This window comes from Perissodus microlepis, chromosome 19 (genome assembly GCF_051167445.1).
Source record: "Perissodus microlepis isolate ML-2025 ecotype Zambia chromosome 19, ASM5116744v1, whole genome shotgun sequence".
NCBI lineage: Eukaryota > Metazoa > Chordata > Actinopteri > Cichliformes > Cichlidae > Perissodus > Perissodus microlepis.
Window position 1 is genome coordinate 30,022,144 of NC_140479.1, and position 22,209 is coordinate 30,044,352.

Here is a 22,209-nt window from a genome sequence, read left to right on the forward strand (position 1 = left end):
AAATATCAATTCAGATCTTTTTCAGTATGTTTAAAGTGTGTAGTTGTTTTGGTTGAACTCTGGTTGTGATCACTGACCTCTGTTGGCTGCTGGATAGAAGTTATAGAAGGAAACCGCTTTATTTTTAAGCATAAACATTTGCCACAATGCCTTCTTAACAAGTAACAGTAATAGATCATAGTAGAAAAAAAGGTCGTAATTACCCTTTAAAAAGTCATCTAATGGTAATATAGTGGGTCTTTAAAAATCCTGTTTAAAGTCAAGCTGTTTTCTGGGTGTTTATTTATGTGCGTGTGAGGTAAGTGTTGTGGTGTGTGTTAAGTTGTCTCGGTGCGCAGCGTTGTTTATTTCTCCAAGAGCTGGTGTCATTTGCTGTGACAAAAAAAAGTTTGAGAGGCCAAGATGACTGATGTGAGAGACTGATGACAAAGAACAGAGACTGTGTGTGTGTGTGTGTGTGTGTGTGTGTGTGTGTGTGTGTGTGTGTGTGTGTGTGTGTGTTATTCGTAACCTTCCCTGAGTATTTTTGACCACACACACCCCCTGCTGATATCCCCGCGGAGCTCTGATGGAAGTATACGGCACATGTGAATCAGCAGACATGCACATTCAGTTTTGCCATTGCATCGCTGTGTGCGCACATTTGTGTTCACGCGTGAGCAGAGTCTGCAGTTAATGCGACATTATAAATAAAAGAAGGCAGAAGAAGAAAATGTGTGTCCGCATGAGCGAGAGGAAGACGCACCGTGGTTGTGTGGTCACCGTGTCCTTCTACTAGAGAAGAAAGCAAGTTGTTTGTTGAAAATGTGTGAGCGTGTGTGTGAGCGTGTGTGTGTGTGTGGTCACCCCACCCCATCGGCAAGGACTGTAAATGTCAGCAGGAGGTGTTTGGGTGATTAGGCGACTCGTTAAAACCTCAGCATTTGCCGATTTACGCTCATGCTCTACACTTCACACACACATCAGTACACAAACAAGCATGAGTGCGCACACACGCACACAGACACACTCTCATTCTCTGCCTCTCCTTGTTTCCTACTTTTTTCCACACACGCTCACTTCTACACACTTTCGAAAACCTTTGATGTGTGCTGTTAGTCTTTGATGGTGACAGCATCTTCCTGAAGGTAACAGATCTATACTTGCGTGCGTGCATGCGTGTGTGTGTGTGTGTGTGTGTGTGTGTGTGGACAGAGATAGTTTCCAGTCAGCATTTATGGTGTGGTCAGCTGTTTCCCATCTCATGTCTGGAGGAAGAGTTCTATGTAATCTTTGTAATGGATGTATTGATGTGTTTAATCAGGATGTTGCTACTGTCACAGCAGAAGCGCTTTACTGTGCTGCTGTAGTGCACGTTAGTTTCTTCTATATCCACCCCTAAGCCCTTCTTCGTACTCTGAGTTTGCGTCAAGCAAGCACCCCTCTATTCAGATGTTTATTTTTATTATTATCATCATTATTAATACCCACCCACAGCAGCTCTTTCCCTTCCAGTATCCCTGAGTGTCCCTGAGACTTCTGGTCAGTCCGAGTTTCCCCTCTTTCTTGCTCAGATGTCCCTGTGGAGAATCCAGTTGGCTCTGTCATTCTAGCACCATCAAGTCCTTTCCTTGTCACCTCTTACATGGGCTGTAAGTGATCTTACAGCCCATGTAAGAGGATTGTTAGTTGCCTTTGTGTTTACCTACTTAGCTCAAACGCTCTTATGTTCATAGGTCTGCACATGTTGCCAGCTGTGCAAAGTTTTCCTTAAACCTTCTTGTTTTTAACTCTTACTTTTTATCCCTATTTCTTTATAGAGAGTGACTAAAAATAAATCATCTGATCTTTAACAAGCATCTATTTTAAATCACACCACAATGACACTGATCGCGTTGACGATTAGTCATCCGATGCACTTTCTTTCTTTTTTTTAAGCCCTAAAGCAATACTCGTGTACCTTCTTGGTCTTATTATGCATATTATTATTATTTTTATTTCTAATTGTTTATGGTGGAGCAGTCTCCACATCGCTAGCCTGTAATTAGCCAGCTCTGTACATGTGTGGGCTCAGCGTGGCTGTCTGTTCATCACAACTTCAGCGTAAAAAGTTCCTCCGTTGTGTTGTGTTTTGGTTTTCACAGTGTCTGCGCGAAGGCTCATTTCCCCGGCAACATTATCGAGAAATCTTTCTGGCAAGTGGAGTAAATGTTCAGGCCAAGCAAGCTTTGAATGATGATTTGTTAAACAATGGCACTTCTGTCCTCAGTCTGTCAGGCATTTAATCCAGTAGGCATTTCAGACACGTTTGTGGATGGGAATTAATCATTACAAACAAACTCCCAAGGGATCATAGCGGGGTATTTCTCCTAGACTCTCTGCAGTTATACAAACACTGGCACCAGTGTTCAGTTTTTACATCTGTAAACCTACACACGTTACTGTATTCACACAGTTTTTTAACAAAGAGTAATAAATGGTAGTTGATCATTTAAATCAACATTAAAACATGTTGTGTTGTCTCGTCCTTCTAAGCACGTTATGCATTCGGCGGCACTGTCTAGACGCAGTGTTTTTCCAAGGATAACACACAGCTGAGCATTAGAGGAAAAAGCCTGTTGCTTAGCAAAATGTTATTAAAGGTTTTCATATCAGATCACAGACTGAAGTGAAAATGCTCAGATTGAACTGTGCTATACTGTGAAACAAAAACCGCCTTGTATGTTGGGACCTCTGCTGTGTGAAAGAAAACCCGTCTTTGTCAGGTACGAGTTGGATGCACACCTTGGTGCACCTTCACTAGGTAGGCAAAAAAGAAAGACAAAAAATTAGCAGACAGCTGTAGATCAGTAGGTCATTGTCTGCCCGCGGCCTTCGTACGAGCCGTGTCTGCAGGCCACAGCTATGCATGTATTATTACACCTCATTAATGCCCTTTGAAATCCTCTCTGCACACCGTTCAATGAATTATGGATGAAAAAGGCCCGTCTGTGTGTTCTGGTCACGTCTAACTCCCTGCCACCTTTTCTGCATTCTTCTTTGCCATTTTTGAATGCATACATATATTATACAACATTTTAAGCCTTAAAGACTCCTGTGTATCTGCTTTTTCTCCTCTCTGGCAAGTTTTCAGATCTCCATCAGTTTCTAAGCTCTTTGATTCCTGCATCCACTGCCTGCTTTTTTTGTTTCTGTTTTTTTTCTCCACCAGATGATGTTTGCAGCACGTACGCACACTCATCTGCCTCGTACACACCCGTGCATGCCCTTTGCTCTACCCCTGATTGCGGTTCAGGGCGGTTCTTAGCCCGCTGGCTGACAGTGGCGTTGACATACGGTCGGGGTTTTAATTACAAAGCTTCCCCTTAAGGAAATTGTTGAGATACTTAACAGATAAGGCAGACATGGAGCAGAACAAAAAGGCTCATTGTATCATATCAGGAAGACCGCTCTCGGAGGGCGCACGGGGAAAAGAGAGTTGGCGATTAGTCAACTGGAGTCACAGTTGAAGCTGACAAAATATTTTTGCACTGTGAAGTGATGGGTTGACAGGATTTTTTTTTAAGTTAGGTGTCTCACTCTTTCTGTTTTGCCTTCTGTCCTGCTGACATGTGGATTTATTGCCACCGTTGGTTCAATTGCATAATCTCACCTGAATCTTCATGATGGATGATGATTGCAAAATGTACCCAATATACACCGTGCATGTCTAAACGTGTTTGTATGTGAACAACCTGACTGTGTGTGTGTGTGCGCGCGGTTTGAGCCAACCCCATTGGAAGAGGTAATTTTGTTGCTGGCAGAGTCAAACAGATGGCAGGTTGCGCGCTGGGCTGTTAGAAATCCAGCACACACAGACACACACAAGTACCAAGAGAGTCACAGTCCTGGCTTCATGTCCCACCCATCATTAAGCCCCCAGACTCTCCCTGTGTACCCCACTTGTCTTCTGGGCCACACAAATAGTAGCTTACCTCTGTCTTTCCACTTTCTTGTTCTTCTATTTGCACCAATTACCATTTTTAATTGCATTTACTCCACCGTTCTCACTCATACTCATCCTTACAGTGATATATACAGCACTCATGTCTTTATTTCCTCTATACAGACACTTAACTCAGTGTTCCTCCATGAAGCGGAGGTACTTCATTTGTCTTACAGGTCTCCGCTGTATCAGAGGACACGCTGTCTAACTTATAATAAAGGATCTCGTTAGCGGGAGTCAAAACCATATTGAGTCATTAATAACGTGTATTTTCAAGATAATTAGACTAATAAAAGTCACATGGTGAGCAAGTTTACTCCAGGCCTCCCACTTGCACTGATCACCCTCCTCCTAACAGGTCCATCTCTCTCTTTCTTTCTTTCTCACTGACCACTAACCAGAAGCAGAGCTGTCTGGCTCTGCTGCACCCCATTTACATTTCTGTGAATGGAACCAGAGAGCCAACAGACAGTGTTTAATGCCATGTGTGTCGGGGAGCGAGGGAGGGAAGCAGTTACTGCGCAGTATGAGATTACCTCCTTGCTTGTGATTGTGTGTGTGTGCGTCTCTTTCATATTCTTCTGTCCTCTGTCTTCCGTCCCCTTCATCCCTCCTTTCCCTGTCCCGGTCTTTGTGTCTTTCCTCTTCTTCTGTGTCTTTCCCTCTGCTCTTTTATTTTGTCTCCTTTACTTTAACAGGTGACTGTGATGCAGTAAGACTGAAACAGGTTATACATGAGCAGTAGTTTCTTTCTTTCGTTCTTTCTTGGTTGAATCATCTATTTCCTGCCTTGATCCCACCCCAAAAAAGCCAAAAATAAAAGACCTGGGGTCTCCACTCGCACCCTCGCATGCGCTTCTGTTTAATGCTCCCTCGCATCCAGGGCAGCTGACACATCTAATATTGAAACCAAACTCCCTCCCACGTCTCGCTCTCTCACCCTCGCCCCTCTCCCCCCTTTATGTTATTTTGCCAGGAGAGCTAAAATAATAAAGCCTTGTGCCCTCTGCAGAGCGTAAGGGAAGCCTTTTTCCTCCCTGGAAAGAAGAGAGCGAGAGCGCTCGGTGTGCTGGCTAGCAGCAGAGCAGTGACAGAAGAGCTGACTCCAGATTTGTTTTTATGTTGTTTTTTTTCTAAACCATCAGATTTTTTTTCCTTTTTCAGAACTCCCATGAAATGTTAGTTTTGAGCGCGGTGGATGTGTTAACTGGCCGTCTTTTCGCCTCGTGCGCCGTCTTTCTCCCCGTCGCCCGTGCACCATGCAGTGGTTTATCTGCTGGCTGCCGTCACACTCAAACCAGGAAACAGCCTCACTTCATTTTTTATATTATTGATTCTTTGTTTTTCCAAATGTGTCCGCTCGCTGCATTTTGGGGCATCACCCTGCATCAGACTTCGTTAGGAGCTATGATGTCATCGGTGACCTTTATCGACTTCCTCGGCTGACAAGGAGTAACTTCAACAACGCTGATAGAACTGAACCCGATCTTTACTTTTCTGACACCCTGCTGATTCGGTGGCCTCTAACTGACAGAATCTGTAAAGTCAGACTTCCACAAAGCAGAGCACAGCTCCAGCTGATAAAGAGGCAACACGGAGCACGGCTAAATACCAGCAACCTGCAGCAGCGCTCCAAAAACTGTACAGCAACACGCTTCGCTCATATGACGATGCTTTGAAATACATTTTTTTTTAAAAGGCTGGAAGAGCAGTTAATTTGTAATTTTATAGACTGTTGAGGCATTTCTCTCATTTTTATTTTCGCAGATAAAAGCCGCCTTCAACCCGCCTCCAGCAGCAGCTTTTAGCTATCATCCGTCTAGCCGTTTAACTGTAAAAATCAAGTGTGAATTCTTTGCTCAGTGACAAGTTGGTGCTGGTCGAACAAGAATGCAACTGAAATTTTTCATGTGTATGCAGTGCTGTAGTCTTAGGAAACACCAATGGATGCTAAAGGAGCGTAGGCGATCATATGCAGGTTTCAGCCATCCTGATAACTGATTTGGTTACTGCAAGTAAATCAAGCTGTCTGGGCAACTGCTAAGTAGTTAGCAATATTAGCTGCCCATGTCTTGTACTTAGAATTATTAATAAAATCAAATCTTTCATTAGTGAGTTTAAAATGAAATCCAGGCTTTTTAAACTCATCCCTGGCTCTAAAAGCCTTTTTGTACAGTGGTAACAATGTAACAGTGTAGATGTCTTCGGACAACTGTGCTCCAGTTGTTCTTCGCCCCAAACAGAGGCTCCTCTCTACGGTCAGCCTGTGCTGTGAGTGGAGGCAGGACCTGGAGGGAAGCATGAGGCAGGGATGATGGGATTAAAGGGCTTTTCCTGCCCCTGCCCTGCTCTCATAAGCTAACATACTCTAACAGTACTTCATTCAAGGCTTTCACCACGCTCAGACAATGACCCGCAGGGAGCTGTAATCTTGATACGTCCTCTGTGACATGTTCCTCATTTTTCCTTGTCAGGTTAGAGTGAGAACAAAAAAACGACTATAGGGAGAGCAAGACGGGAAGAAGAAGAGAGAGACGAAGCGACGAAGTGGTCGGTTGCCCAGAAAGCTTGGGATGTTTTTGACCGTGCGCCAGGTGATCTGAACCATGTGGCTGAGCCCAGCAGCAGGTTTCAGAGGAGGCAGGTTGGAACCAGGCTGAGGGAGAGACCCGCACGGTCCCGCCGCACTAATAAACCGCATCATAAACAGAGCAGTAAACGCTTTCACGTCCTGCTGATCCCAACCCCAGGTTTCATGCAAACATACACCGCAAACCCCCCCAACCACCCTGGGACACGAGTTAACAAAGGTAGACCAAGTAATGCTGATGTATGCACTGCTTGATATCAGTTGAGTTTCAATTAAATTCCCCAAAGGAACACAAAAGACATCAATCTAAAGTTTACTTAGGACACATTTATCTCCTGCAACATGTTTCTGGTTCTAACTGTGCTTACTTGAATTCACCTAAACACGGTTAATGCTTGATAGGCTAATTACCAAAACCCCAGTTGAGGTTTTAATTTTCAGCTCTTTGTTAAGTCGGTTAAGTGGGAGAGAGAGTAAATACGATTACTGTAGGTTTCTTCACCAGATGAATGCACAACACCGCCATCAAAGTTTGCACCGTTGCCAAGGGGAACAGACTAGACACGGAGCGATCCAGGATTTAGGCTTGTTTTGTAAATGTGTGTCTGAGTGCTCGAGTTGAGGACTGTGATCAGTGTTAAGGCACACTTTCCTTTTTAACACACACATCGCTATCATTGTTGAGCCAGAGATTTTGCGGGGGAGGGTCATTGCTGCTGGAGAGTATCAGAAGTACACTTGCCACACTGGGAGGTCAGAGTAGGGTCCTGGTCGGGGTCAGCTGAGGTCAAAGTTTAATGTTTGAATCAAGCATCTCCCCGAGCTCCGTCGGTGTGTTCGGAGATGGTTTCCATCAGCTGAGACGCCTTCAGGCATCACTTTGAACTCTTTGAAACTCTGTTTCAGGTCAGATGTGCAGTAAACGTGTTTGTTGTCCAGATGTTTAGCTGTTCATGCGTGCATTCATTTGTCTCGTTGCTAATCAAGTGATGAGTTTTTTTGTAAAAGAAGAAGAACATTGATGAATTTAAGCAGGAAAAGAAAAAAAGTTCTCACACTACATTTTCAGTTCTTGCAAAAACGTTTGTTTTTCATGCGTTTGCTCAGATTTTTCGAGTTTTACCTTTTTTCCGATCATTTCCCACATTCACTAAGTGTTTTCCGAGTACCGGTCTGCCCCCCTCCTCCTCAAAGTCTTTGGGAAATCATGAGTGATTTGACTTTCCAGAAAGTGGCACTAAATCAGCATGCTGTATAAGAAATTACTACTACTCGCTCTATTAGGAACACTCGAGTAAGAAGCTGTGACGTATGAATTCAAAGCTCTCAAAGCTGTGCTGTAATCAGATTGGTTCCTCCGCGTTGTTCGGGGAAGGGTGATTATGTTGTTTAGTAGGCCCGCACACACACACACACACACACACTCCGCAGACATCCTGGCCGTTGTGGGGCGAGCTTCTTACACTTGTCTGTTGAATTGAAACTAGGCCAGTTCGTCTTTGGAATTACAATTACCGTGGACCAAACCCCGGTCCTATTCTGAGGCTGAAGGGATGAAGGCGAGGTGGGGGGTGATGATGAGGGTGTGAAAGGAGCAAAGACGATTGGGCGCTGCCAAGATACCCTGTATGTACAGTAGCTTCCGATGCTCGTTAGCGCAATTGAGTAGAGGGCCAGCCACCGAGGAGGGATGAGGTGGAGGGTGAAGGCTGGCACAGGCCGGGGCGGGATGTTTAGAGGCAACGTCTATCTTTAACTTGATTTTCGAGGCTCTTTTGAGAAGGCGCGGCTCAGGCTCACAGAAGAATAGAGTCAACAAGCTGGGGGAAACCTCACCCCTCTCTCTCCTCTCTTTCCCCCTTCCTCCTTGATCTCCACCGAGCCATCCCTCTTTTCTCTCCAGTCTCCTCCTGGCAGGCTTCTCCACAACGGTGTGAGGTTGTCAGGCTGGCCCAGATTAGGGGCATTGTCCAAAGGTATTTACATCCGGCCAAACCATATTAAAGAGAGATTAGCGGTTTTGCAGCACATTTCGAAAAAAGAGAAAAAGCAAAGTGTGGGGGGAGCTTTTCTAAGATGAGCAGGATTTACAATTGGCATAGCTGTGAAATGGAGGAAGAGAAATGCGCTCTTTATGGCGAGGGGAGGTGATGGTTGTTGTTGCTGTTGGGGGTGGTTTGTGGGGTGGGTAGGGGTTCCACAGATCCTGTTTGAAGGTCATGTGATGCTGGCTCGTCTGGTGGGGGTGTTGAGTTTGCCAAACGGTTGGCAGCCGGTCTGGATTTACAACATAGGAAGCAGAAGTAAAAGAATCTGTTGGCGGGACACAGTGAGCAGACGGGCTGCTGTGGAGGACATCATGGTCCGAACCAAGCTGTCCGTCTGCGTTCATCTAGCTCTTCGGGAAATATCTTTAGAGGGTAATTTAGTGTTTTTATAACTCTAAGTAACTTTATTTTTTTATCTTAGTGTTTATGATTTCTTTATCACGGCTGATAATTTAAAAAGTGAGAACAGTGCACGTAAAGCATCTGGCGGAGTCACAGCGAGCATGCGTCATGCGTCTTTCCTCCTGCACGCCCGACCCAGACAGGACCTTAGCCTAAATAACAGTGATCATATTAGTGTAATTTGCTTACTGAAGATGTGTTTTTATAAATTTCTGTCTGTTGTTTGACCTGTCCAGGATCTGCAGATTAAAATTAGCTAGTAGCTAAATTTGATACAATGCATCTTTTCTCTGAGGAGATTATGAAAATCTCCTGCTGAACAAATTGAAAACATGTCCTGATTCTGATCTGGGCTGACTACATCTCAGGAGGAAGAGCGAGTCATCCACTCATGGTGGTTCATTCCCTGGCTGCTCCAGCCTGCATGCCAAAGTATCCCTGGGCAAGAAACTGAACCCCAAGTTGCTCTGTGATGTGTTGATCAGAGCTTGGATGTGTGTGAATGTTGGATAGAAAGCGCTTAGGCATAGAAAAACTGCTTGTATGATTGTGTGTGAATGAGGGATCTTGAGTCTTAGAGTAGAGTAGAAAACCATTTTCCTAACATTGCACGTGCATATGTGTGAAAACAACTTAAGATTCAGCAAAAGTTAGTCATTCTCTGTGTAAAATCCTAAAACCTGTTTGTTGCCCTGTGTTGAATTAGTGATGTATTTGCTTAAAAAGACGAAGTCCGGCCTTTTTCTGCAGTAGAAGCAAACAACTAATTACCTTCTTTAAAAGACCATTTGCTGCTAAATTGTTTGCTGCTGATTTAGCATCGGCACGCTCCGCACATGTTGGAAACATGGCCTTGTTGTGTTATTAGCTGTAGTGAGGAGGAGGAGGAAAAAGAGGGCGCTTGATAAAGATGAACGTCTCCCCGGCCCATCTGGAATCCATCACTTTCAAGAGCAGTTTAGAAGCAGATATGGTCTGAAAAAGTATGTGCTCCTGCTTTTGTACCAGACTCAATAAAAGTACCTGTTAAGCCCTCCTTCCCCGAAGAAAGTGAGTCCTGTTATCGGTCACCATTTACGATCCCTCTTGCCTCTTTGAACCAGTTTGGATTCTGCCTTATGTAAAACAGCCCGACTGAAGCAGCTTCATAAATCAACCCGGACTATCATCAGCAGGAAGTTAGGAAGGGTACTTAAACAACCAAACTTTTTAAGGATTAGTCTCTCAGCGCTGAAAGATGAAACTCGACGTGTTCGCCTCCTTCAGAGCAGAAAATGAATTCATCAAAATGCAGCATCGTGATGCATCAACGTACTTGTTTACTGACGGATGTGAACTTCAGAAAATGCTCTCTTCACTCTGAATGTGTCAAGAAGGATACGTATCAGGAAACATCCCACCCAAATACAGAACGTAATATAAAACCGCATCTTAAGGATTCTTGCTCGACTCGACCCTGCTTGAGCTTCCTCTTTTCCCCCATCGCTCAGACGTTGGTGTCAAAAGCTTAGATTTAGGGGGGGAAATCTGATCTAGACATGTAAACAAATATAGTGAAAACAGGGTGGCAGACCACAGAAACAGGAAAGCCCAGGGATGCACATGCACGCACTGAGAAGGCAGACAGGAGCGTGCCTTATTCAAGACTGCACAGTTTTTTGTATTTGTGATGTTGGCCTGCATTTGTTCACATCTCTATCAAAACCTCGTGTTCTTTCTCAGAGCAAAAACCTTTGAGATCTGCTGACAACTTGAGAATTTCCCTTAAAAAGTCCTGATATGACAGCGGCCACGGCGACAGCTTCTCGGTCTGGTCTACACTCCTCCCTGTTCCTCGGGATTCGTCGCTCAGTCCTTCAGTGTGTGCACTCGAGTGGGAGAAAGACAGGCGTGGAAAGGTTCCCCCACATAAAGAGGCCTTTTCATCGAGAAGTTTGTAGAGGATAAATAAACCTCTTCAGAGATGCAGAAAAAGATGGGGTCTGTGAGCGGCACGTTAGCGGACAGCGCGCGGTCCTATCTCAAAGACAGACTTTATATTATTCTGAAGGGCTATTTGTTATGATATTGAGCCGAGAGGGTTAGAAGGGCCAGGAGGGCAGGGGTCTCTTGATTTATGGAGTGACTGTCCAGCCTGTACTGCACAAATACACGCACACATATCAGAGCCCACATCCACTCTAGCACACACACTCAAAAAACACACATCACACATTGCTTCCAGCTGGCTGCAGGTTCCGTTGGGAGATTTCCCCCCTCAAACACACACACACACACACACACACACACACACACACACGGCAGGAAGATCTAGATCAGGGGTGTCAAACACCAGGACCCAGAATCGTCCCTGCAAAGACGTCCAACTGGAAAGAAGGCACTCATTTTCAACATTTAACTGTATTTTCGTAACTTTTACAGCTTTATCTTTACTGATAAAGACCTCCCATATGACCATTCATGCAATACCAAAGATTACACTGTGTATCTATTGGATACACTTCTTCTGTAACTCAACGCATTTGTTTCTTACAGTTTAAGAGTCGTGCTGACAGATTTCTTGCTACAGCATTTATCATTTAAAAAAACTGAGGTGTACTGTTGAAATTGCACTTCTTTTTCTTGTATTTAAGATAGCTCAGTGATCGACTGTGTTGTTAAACATCTTTACACTGACAGAAATGGGAGTTTCACTAAGGATCAAAGTGGTCTGTATGTGAAATGAGTTTGTCCCCGAGCCCTGATCTAGACTGGATGCTGTCAGAAGGACAGTTGTGCTCTGGATGAATCGCCTCTGGTTTGATGATTTTCCCTGCGTTTTCATCAGAACTCATGTTTAATATCTAAGTTTATTTTGAAAGTCTGCATTATGATTTTTTTCAAAGTAGCTAATTATTCTTTAGTCTGAGTAGCGCTGTAGTTCCTCGGCTCCTGCTAAGGTTTCTGGGAAAGCTTCCTGTGGTCTTTCAAGGACTCATTTCAGATTATTAGGCCTCACTCTTTCAGATGCAGGGAACCACGTGAGACGCTGAGTTTTATTTCATTCTGCTGAATGAAATGAATCAAACTACCTTTGATTCATGTTTTATCTTAACTTGTATGCAGGAAAAAAGTGCCCGAGCAACACCCTGCTTCACATTTAGTCACTTCCATAAGCACCCACCCGGACGCTGCCTATTAAAACCCCATTCCTCCACAGCTAGGCACACAGCAGCCGGATTTTTTTTTCTTTAGGTGATCAGCTGCTAATTAAGGAATATTTCTCTGTGACTCACCACCACGAGCACATTTTATTGCCGCTCAAAGAGCCGTCTCTTGTCAGTGTGATCAAACACATCACGTCACATAGGAGAAGTTTCACTTGAAAGGTGCAGCGTGGAGACCCGGGTCTCCACCCGAGCTCACCGGCTGGTACATCTGTCCTGAGAGGTTGTGCAGCCGGCACGGCGTGAGGCTTTTTCAAACCAAAAATCCACTTTTTATTCAAAGCACTTTCCAAATCTGCATTTCAAAGTGCAGGATCTGAGAAAGAAACACATATTTGGTCATTGATAGTGACTAAGAAAAGGGTTCTTTGCTCCTTTGTGCAACATCTGAAAAATTGAGGGTTTTTTCCTCCCTTAACGTCCAAGAAGTATATTTTTTCTTTGTTTTGCTCTTTCTGTAAATTGCATTTGTTTAGCCTCTGGTGGTGTAAACATCCAAGTTGTGTGCAAATGTTTGTCCTATCCATTTTCCCCAGGATCAAAGTGAAAAAGGAAAAAAGTATTGTTTTGCAAGCTGGATCACATGAACGCCTCGCCTCGCCTTGCTATTAACAAATCCTAATTAAATAAACTTTACTGCTTAATCCAGATTTTTCTCCACTAAAGCCATAGCCTGCTTAGAGTAGATTTGTACACATTATGAATATTACCAGTTTTCTGGAAAGAAGGGCAACTTTGTGGCATGTTTTAAGCCTGTATGCTAATATTGGCCAATCCTTTTGTATATATATCAAAACTTTAGCACATAAAAGTGAGACTCTTTGAATGGTTGCACATTATTGTGTGCAAAAAATAAAAATGGTTCTAAACCAAGTCAGTGCCTCATACAAAGAAACACTTCTAGCTGCTGCTGCTGCTCATTCAGAGCTGCCATACGAGGTTGTGCTCGAGCACTCGCCTTCCATAAAGCACAAGTGAGCTATGAGTCTCTGGAGATTATTATATCTATGTCATAAACCCAAATTTCCCATGTTTTAAGACCTGGAGATATTCTGTGGCCTGTATTCTGCATTTGTTCCATAGCCAGCCATTCATTCATTCATTCATTCATTCATGCTGGGCTTGGATTTATGCGTTCGGCACTGTTGCCTCAGTGTTTTTCTTCTCCTGAATGGATCTTTTTTTTGTTTGAACAAAAAGCATTGTAAATACGGCTGTCAAAGCCAGAGGCTACGCAGAGAACGGCACAGCGGCGTTCAGCACATTGACTTAATATCTCCAGGATTTTTTAATGGGTCGATGGATGCAATAAGACAGAGAAAAAGACGCACAAATCATCTGTCCCGTTCATTTTATTTATGATCCGCGCTATGTGGGAGAAATGCGTTGGGCTTGTTGACTCCACCACATTTATCTAATGGCTGAAGTTGCTTTGTGCGTTACTTGTTTAAGTTTAATATCAGTAAATTAATTGGCCTTTTTTTTTAAATCATGGAGCGTTTCTCCAGAGGGCTGCGTTCACGATCGCTGCTTGAGTAACATCGTTGCCCTTTTAGCGGGTCAACAGTGGGTGTATTTGCCATCGTAAATCACGCTCTTAACACACCTCATTCACTGTTTCCCATGGGTGGGTGGGTGTGCACTTGTGCGAGCAAACAAGTGTGCGTTGTGTACTCTGTTGCCTGAGCAGCTCATTCGAAGACTTTTACAGTGGCTACATTCCCGCGTGTGTGAAAGCGTCTGTGACGTCCTCGTAAGGTCCTAAATGTGTGTTTTTTTAAAGTGTGTTTGCTTAAATAAGCTAGTAAATAAACCAGTGGGCGCATAAGGCCATCTTTCTTGTGTCTCTGCAATGGGTGATGACGTGTGATTAAGTTCAGAATAAGAAGACATCTCTAATGAGGGGACTGCAGGAGACACGAGGGGAGCCAGAGTTTGTTTATCCAGACGTGTCCCTCCATGTCTCCACCGTCCTCCAGTGGAGGCTGGCATCCTTAGCAAGGCTTGTAAACATGTTGATTTTTCCTCCAGCTTGCTCACGGAGCTCGCGGAGTAAATGAGCTGGTGTTCGACCAGGGCCAGCTGAGGAGGAGGCGTGGAGACAAGGGAGGGAGGGGTGAGGGTGGGGAGGTCATTTCCACACAGATCTGCAAACTTGACAATTAAAAAAAAAGTTGCACTTTTCTGACTTCCAGGGTCAGATTACTTAATTCTGCTACTTTATTGCTTTTTTGAAGGTTGATATGGGCAGAGGTGTCCGATCTTGCTTTATTATCAGATTGTTTTTTGACTTAGATGTGAGGCTAAATACTGACCCCGTGCATGAAGTTGATTGCATTTAGCGACATATTAAAAATTTCTTCTAACATAAACCATTTCCTTCTTTTTTTGTTTGCAGACCCTGTATCCAGCGAGACGGCCTTCCTGGAGGACTATGTTCTGGGCATCGGGGACACTCTGGAAATGTCATGTGACCCGGAAGAGCAGGAAGACCACACGGAGCCTATTGTGTGGTTCAAAGACGGCGCTGGACTTGTGCCTTGCAACCGGATACGGTTGGGCCAGAGGATGCTCCGCATTATCAATGTGTCGTATGACGACTCCGGGGTCTACTCGTGCCGGCTCGCCCGGAGCAACACGCTGCTCAGCAACTACACCATCAGGGTGACAGGTGAGAGCGTGGGGAAAGTGTGTAGAAAAGACAAAAGTTGTGGAGTATCTGAAAACTTTGAGTAGGGCCATCTAGCCATATATTTAAATGCAAAAGTGGAAGGCAGATACGTTAACTGTTGAGCTTTAAATAGGATACGAGACCCACAATATTTTTAAGATAGTTGAGTTACTAGCAGAGCTCCAGCAGAAACAGGCGCTTTGGCTGCACCTCGCAGAGCTCTCTGAAATCCGACCTGTCTCAGTTGTTCTGCCTGTCTGACACGAAGTATTTTCTATCAATAAATATACTCAAACAGTTACAGTAGCGCTGTCTCTACATGACAGCTGTTTATAGAGAAACACTGAAAACTTAGCTCAGGAGGAAATTTCTATTATTTGCTACTCCTGCTCAGTTTCAGCTCCATGTCATCTGCCTGCCAAGCTGCACACACACACACACACACACCAACACACACACAAGCACATATCCAGCATACCGGTACAGGCTTTCACCAGCTAACACCCAGCCAAGCTTCACACAGATTCCCACCTCCTGATGCATAGTCAAAGGTGAAATTCATTATCCGGCGAGGGGATGGGAAACATTTTAAACAAGTGTGCGATGCAAGCGGAGCTCTAATAGGAATGCTTGTGTTGGGGGTGGGGGAGGTTCTGTGTGTGGGTGTGTGTGTGTGTGCTTAAAAGTGGAGCCGCATTTACCCGTAAAACTCATGGACACCAACTGAGCCTGTTATTGACAACTAATTAGAAAGCAATTAGCTTGAAACATTTCATCATTGAAAGCAGATGGGGTGGCAAGAAATGAGAGAGTTCACTCTCAGCTCACTCACTCCACCTCCTCTTTCACACACACACACACACACACACACACACACACACACGGATGCATTTGTTTGGCAGAAAACTGGGAAGAAAATAGGCATTTTCGATTACTGATCAGAGGTGGGCAGGTTCTCCTCCCGGATCTTCGTATCAGCTCCAAACTGCACACCAGGACACTGTGCAAACACAGTGCCTTCATCAGTGACTTAAAAGGAAGAATAAGAGGCGTTCTCCTTTAAAATCTGACTTTTTTGGTCTTTAAAGAAGTTGATAAATAAAGAGAGATAACTGAAGCTGGTTCCACCCCCACTTAACATGTCTCAGGTGTTGCACAGGCTGCCAGTTCATTTCACACTAATGTCTGACATTTCATATTGTTTCGGCTCTCCATGCATGTTTAAATTACTCAAGAAGCCAGACTTGTTCCAGTATGCGTTTCAATATCCTGTTTTTCCCCCCTTATACTGCCGATTCTCCTCCCTCTACTTTAAACATAGAGCCTCCGTTTTATCTAAAACACACATGGACTATTGTGTTTTCCCTCAAATATTTGAGCAAGGTGTCAGAAATTTAGGGGCGGTATCAGATTTAGCACTTGGACAGCTTCCAGGCAGCAGAAAGGGGCCAAATCTCACTGTACACACACAGCACACATGCAACAAGTACAACTACAAACTGAGGTTTGTACAAAGGAGTACGTGAATTACTTATTGACAAAAATTCAGTTTTATTTATAAAGCGCTAAATCACAATAAGAGTTGCCTCAAGGTGATTTATACTGCAAGCTAAAGACCCTACAATAATACACAGAAAACCCCAAGAATCTGGTAACCACCTATGAGTAGGCACTTGGTGAAATTGGGAAGGAAAAACCCTTTTAACAGGAAGAAACCTCCAGCAGAACCAGGCTCAGACACAGGCAGCAACTGCTGCGACCGTTGGGGGTGATGGGCATGACAAAAGACTTATGACTAATGATTAAATGGTTTAAGATTTAATCATTCACTTGTTTATGTGTTTAAGAAACACATAAGCAAGTGAAATATGACTTACATATCTGGGTGTAGAGCAGTTTTAGCAGACAAAAACTGCTTAAAGTTTAATAGCAAATAACAACGGCTAAAGATGAGCATTTGTACCCATAGACTATGAAGGATGAAGTGGCCTAAACCTGACTTCTTTCTCAAAGCCTGCATGGAGCACATCCTCTAGTTAAAAAGAAAAAGACTCTACTGCTCGCTTGATTTGCGATCTAAGTGAACATTTCTCTTACGTGTTTATGGGCTCCATCACTTGTTTCAAGTGCTGTTTAATATAACGTTAACAAAATATGATCCAAATACAGTAAAATAGACAATAAACTGGGATTTACAATGTGGCTACTTTGTCGATCAACCTTTTCATGTGATGTCTGATTCCACAGATAACAAGATGGCAGCTGTCAAAATGTTTAAGGTGGTTACGTCCATCCTTTATGTCCAGGCTATGGCTACACTGTATCCTAACTGTATGCTAAAGCTAAACTAATCCTTTCATCTATTGAGCTGGAAGGCTTTAGAGCTTTATCAGTGCACTAAAATACATGTGCCTGCTTTTCTCTATTATTTCTCTCTTTTATTCCAAAGTTTTCTATTAAGTCATTCATTTTGACAACCACTATAGTGTGTTAAATACTTGGTTTACTGATACAGTGTTGGCACCCCTCTGATCCGTCAGTCAACTGTAACTGCTGCCTTGCTTCTAAGGTGCAAAACACTAGCAGAGTGGAGTTGTGGGCTGATGTGTCCAATAATAGAAACAGAACCTGCTAGTTCCAGGAGCAGTTTGAGTTGTCGAGGTAACAGCTGGCTCTCATTAACCAGACCCGTGGAGCTGAACCAGAAAACGTTGAGGTCACATCGAAAATAATTACAGCAGTGGAGTGAAAACGTGTGATACAGCAAACCTAAACAAGATGGAGAGCAAGATGGAAAGTAATTTGGCGTGAACCGGCGCGCTAACCGTTAGCAAGAGTTAGGGTCAGTGTGTGTTGCAGAGATAGCTAGAAAGAATAGTTTTTGTGCGTGTATCAGCACATGTGCGCACACTCTTGTGCAAGTGCGTCTCAGCGACACTAATGACCCTCTTATTTGTACCGTCTGTGGAAATGTTTGGATTGTAATATCTGAGAGAGCTGCCACGCTACAGAGAACTGTGGGCTCATTCATGAGTTTCTGAATGAACAGCTTTAATATGCATTCATGCATCTGTGTGTGTGTGTGTGTGTTTGTGCTTGTTTGTCTATTCGTGCTTGGTTGTGAACACCCCCTTTTCCCTTTATCTCCCTCTTGTTGCATAAAATACATTCTGGTCTACAAACTTTCCACATGTAATTTCCTTCTTATCCAATAGGCAAAATAGTTCAAGGAGTTGTATAAGAAAATACACTGTATTATGTGTTTTCTCATACAACTGCTGTATTTTTTAAAATGAATTATTGCTCATTTATATTATTTTAAATGAAATCATTTCATTTCAGCCATAAATTAATAATTAATTCAACTCTTTTTTTTTATTTTCTTTCGTCAGATTCTCTGTCATCTGGTGATGATGAAGATTATGATGAAGACCCTGAAGGTGCAGGTAATGAAAATGGTGAATTCTTTTCTTAAACCACATTTCACAGTCAGAAAGTATGATACGTCTCTCATCAGGAAATGCAGTATTGTGCAAGAGTGTTGAACCAGTCCTCATCTCTTTATAGTTTGCAAGGAAAATGGTAAATGGGTACAGCGATTTCTTGAAACATGTTCAAACATATGTGGAAATACATAACATAGGTCAACAATAGAGTTTGTAGAATGATAGCTTAAGTCAATATTTATTATGAACACCTTTACTCTGCAATGCCGATTGAACTCTCTTAGTCAAGCTTTCTTTAAGCAGTTTTCATAAATAGTTCTCCAGGGTTCTTCAAGGACATTTAAGGTTCTTCAAGGTTCTTTGGTTTGTTCTGTTCTCTGTAAAGATGATCCCACACTGCTTCAGTAATGCTGAGATCAATAACTGATAGGAGTCTACTGTGTGTTTTTATGTTCAGGCATGTTTTTATTGGATTGGCAGTGTGTTTGGGTTCATTGTCATGCTGAAAATGAAACTGTTGCAATTCAGACACTTTTCAGATTGCACTGCATGGTGGGTTAAAACCTGATGGTACTTTTACAACAGTTCCCTCAAGGCACTTTATATTGTAAGGTAGACCCTACAATAATACATACAGAGATAAACCCAACAATCAAATGACCCCCTATGAACAAGCACTTTGGCAACAGTGGGAAGGAAAAACTCCCTTTTAACAGGAAGAAACCTCCAGCAGAACCAGGCTCAGGGAGAGAGAGAAGGAAGACAGGATGAAAGACATGCTATGGAAGAGAGTCAGAGATTAATAACAAGTGTGATTCAATGCAGAGAGGTCTATTTGCACATAGTGAGTGAGAAAGGTGACTAAAGAAGAAATGCTCAATGCATCATGGGAATCCCCCAGCAACCAAAAATGGCATCAGAAATCAACACAATTTCTGATGAGGCTTGGAGGAACTGAAGGGCCAAATGCATCTTTAAGGTCCTGTGTCAGATATTTATAAAGTTATAAATTCCCTATGTCGTACATAAATGAGCTCTTCATATTATTTACACCACACTTGCACCTTTATCCTCAGAAGTTAATGTGCAGTTTACAATTTAAACTCATTTCATTTGTCATAGTGATACAGGGCTCTAGACTAACTTTTGTGCCGGTACGCCTAACTTTAAAAAGTTAGGCGTACCGGCACAAAAGTTAGGCACACACAAATTTTATAATAATTTATATGATATAATGTGTTTTTCTGGATACACTGTGCTTTTTCAGCATTCAAAGATTGATGACACCGTGTCAGAGCACTGGCTATGAATTTCAGAAGGATCAGGCCTTAACTTAACAGAAAAGTTAGCAATAGTTCTTTTCCTATTACAGCTACATCCACTTCTGTCGTGCCTAGGCTGCTCACTAGGGCTGGGTATCATCACTGATTTCTATAATCCGTTCGATTCCGGTTTTCAAAGTCCCGATTCGATTCAACTTAGCCTCAGACAGTCAGAAATATTATAATTCTGATCATTTATCAGTACTGACTTCATCAGAATTGTGAACATCGCAGCAGATGCCTTTGTGTGAAAGTAACTGAGAATAAAACACAGAAAAACATGAAGGAGATTTTCCTGGTCTGGCTTTTTATAGCAGATAACCTTAAAATATTCTACAATGTTCTGCATATAAAGTTTAAATTTCTTCAGTATTGAACAACAGAAAAATAGGCTTTCTTGTCCGAGGTCATTTAAGTGAAAAAAAGAAAAGAAAAAGACAGCAGCCGACAGCGCTGTAAACAACGGTAGACTGGTGGGTAATAAGCGAATGAATAACACAGAAAACAGAGATCGGAGACGGGAAACTGTTCTTGAAGTACAGAGAGAGAGAGAGAGAGAGCTAGCTGTGCGTGGAGTGTGATTTTAATAGTCGTGGAAGCAAAACAGCAAAATTCATGAGGACATTGATCAAATGTGAAGCGCAGTTTGCTGCTTCTTTTGCTGCTGGCTCGGTGAATTTTGGTTGGAGAGAGACAAAACCTGCAGCTCAGAATCAGCGCAAAAAGACGTAAACACTGCACGGACCGGACGCATCAGAATCGCTGAGCTCCGACAGCGTGTCCGTCTACGGGCCGTCGGGTGAGAAAGCCGAGAAAGACAAAGTTGATTCTGATGCGTCGGTCCGTTCTGTGTTTACGTCTTTGTGTGGAATCCGTGTGCCTGCTCTCATTTGCTGTTTGGTTGTTGTTGAAATGGTTTTGTGAGCTTTGATCTGAGAATCTGGCGTTTCTGGCAAAACACAGTTATATTTAAAAGTCGATTCAGGATTTAATGAATTGATATCGCTTTATTCAAGCTACTCACCTCCCACTTCCACCTGCACTTTCAACTGGACCACGGCCAATCAGAGAGGTCCCGCCCCTTACTATCTCTGATTGGTTTAGTCCACGATAGGGGCATAATGTGTGTCTGTTGTTGACCACAGGGAAGGTTGCAGATTTATTTTTATTTTTTTTTTTTTTTTGCTACCCGAACAGTTGGTCGCACAGGTGCAACCAAATATTTTTTTTTAGTCGCACCACTGAAAAATTTGGTCGTATTTGCGACCAAATTGGTCGCACTCTAGAGCCCTGTGATAAAAGAGTTCATCTGCAGGAGCAACAGCACGTCCCCACAAAGTTGCTTTTATGGGCCACTGTGTGACTACAAATGGATTTATGCAGGCAATTAGACTTGTATGAGCGTAATCAGCGTTGTATATCTGTAATTGACATTATATGGCTCTTATAATCGCTCGCATTAAACCTTCCCCCACAAGCACAAAACTAAATGCCACTGTCGCACAGATCAAAGGCCGCTGTTTCTCCAGCAGGTAACAGCCCCTCTCACTGCTCTTTTGTGATGTGAGCTGTTTTGGCATTCAGAGACCTGCGGAGTTCAGGTGTAGGTGAACAAAGAATGAGGAGGGATGGCTTTCACTGGCTGCACACACTTTACACGCTCTATTCTGTCAGCTAGCATGACTCCAGAGAGACAGAAAGCACCTCCACCCCTCTCGGCAAGCTCTCGACCAGCCAGACGCCACACTGTGCTGCCTTTGTTGTACCATACGGAGCGAGACAGCAGAAGGTGAGGTGCTGACAGTTAGAGACGAATCTAAAAAGTGAGAGGAAAGAGTTGATGGAACTACAGTAATAAAGGGGAGACAATGGAATATAAGTGAAGGGTAAAAGATAGAGTGTAGGATGCGGAGACAAAAAAAGGGGGAGTCAGCAGACTGTATAAAAGTGAAAACCCAAAACATGCTAACGATGTCAAACAGACCATGATATGTTGAACCAACTCCCAGTCCACCCTTAACCACTCAACAAAATTGGTGCCAAAAGCAAAATGCGCAACTGCTTCAGTGACAGAGCGACAAGCGCACGCCCAACCGAAATCAAAGCCCCTTTGTGAAAATCGCTACAAAGATCCAACCAAATCAAACGTCATCACACTCAGCAAACTAAAATAAAACTGAAGCTGAGGCAATGATTGTGGGAGATACTGCCGCTCCTGAAACTCTGTGCCCTGTGGTCATCATTAACAGTTCACCCAATCGTTTGTCATCCAGCTACAACGATTGCATGGCGAGAGATGGATCGGGAAGGGGAGCTGAACTGGTGTTCAAGAGAAATGAGAAATTTTAAATTTTCTAAAATCATGTGAAAAACAAGCAAAGCTATTCCATCCAAATATAAATGTGGCCACTCCAGAACCAACAGCAACTAGGTGTATCCAAAAAATAAATAAGAATAAGAATGATGCTTTTTAAAGTGATCTGGAATTAAGATGGTGCTCATTTAATGATTCTGCCTGGGGAACTTAGTTGCATCTTATACCAGTTTCTAAATGTTTGAT

At 43.2% G+C, this 22,209-nt stretch overlaps 1 protein-coding gene across 6 annotated transcripts in view; it reads left to right on the forward strand.

Annotated features, from left to right (window-relative positions):
* fgfr3 (fibroblast growth factor receptor 3) overlaps nucleotides 1-22,209 on the forward strand; it is a 71,537-nt gene that overhangs the window by 8,548 nt on the left and 40,780 nt on the right. For 5 of the 6 annotated variants that reach the window (XM_084915753.1, XM_084915751.1, XM_084915754.1 and 2 more), the window contains exons 3-4: nucleotides 14,609-14,881; nucleotides 18,274-18,339. In XM_084915753.1, the coding sequence (XP_084771879.1) occupies nucleotides 14,609-14,881; nucleotides 18,274-18,339 (339 nt within the window). The remainder of the gene's footprint in view (nucleotides 1-14,608; nucleotides 14,882-18,273; nucleotides 18,340-22,209) is intronic. The other variant, XM_084915756.1, reaches the window with a different exon arrangement.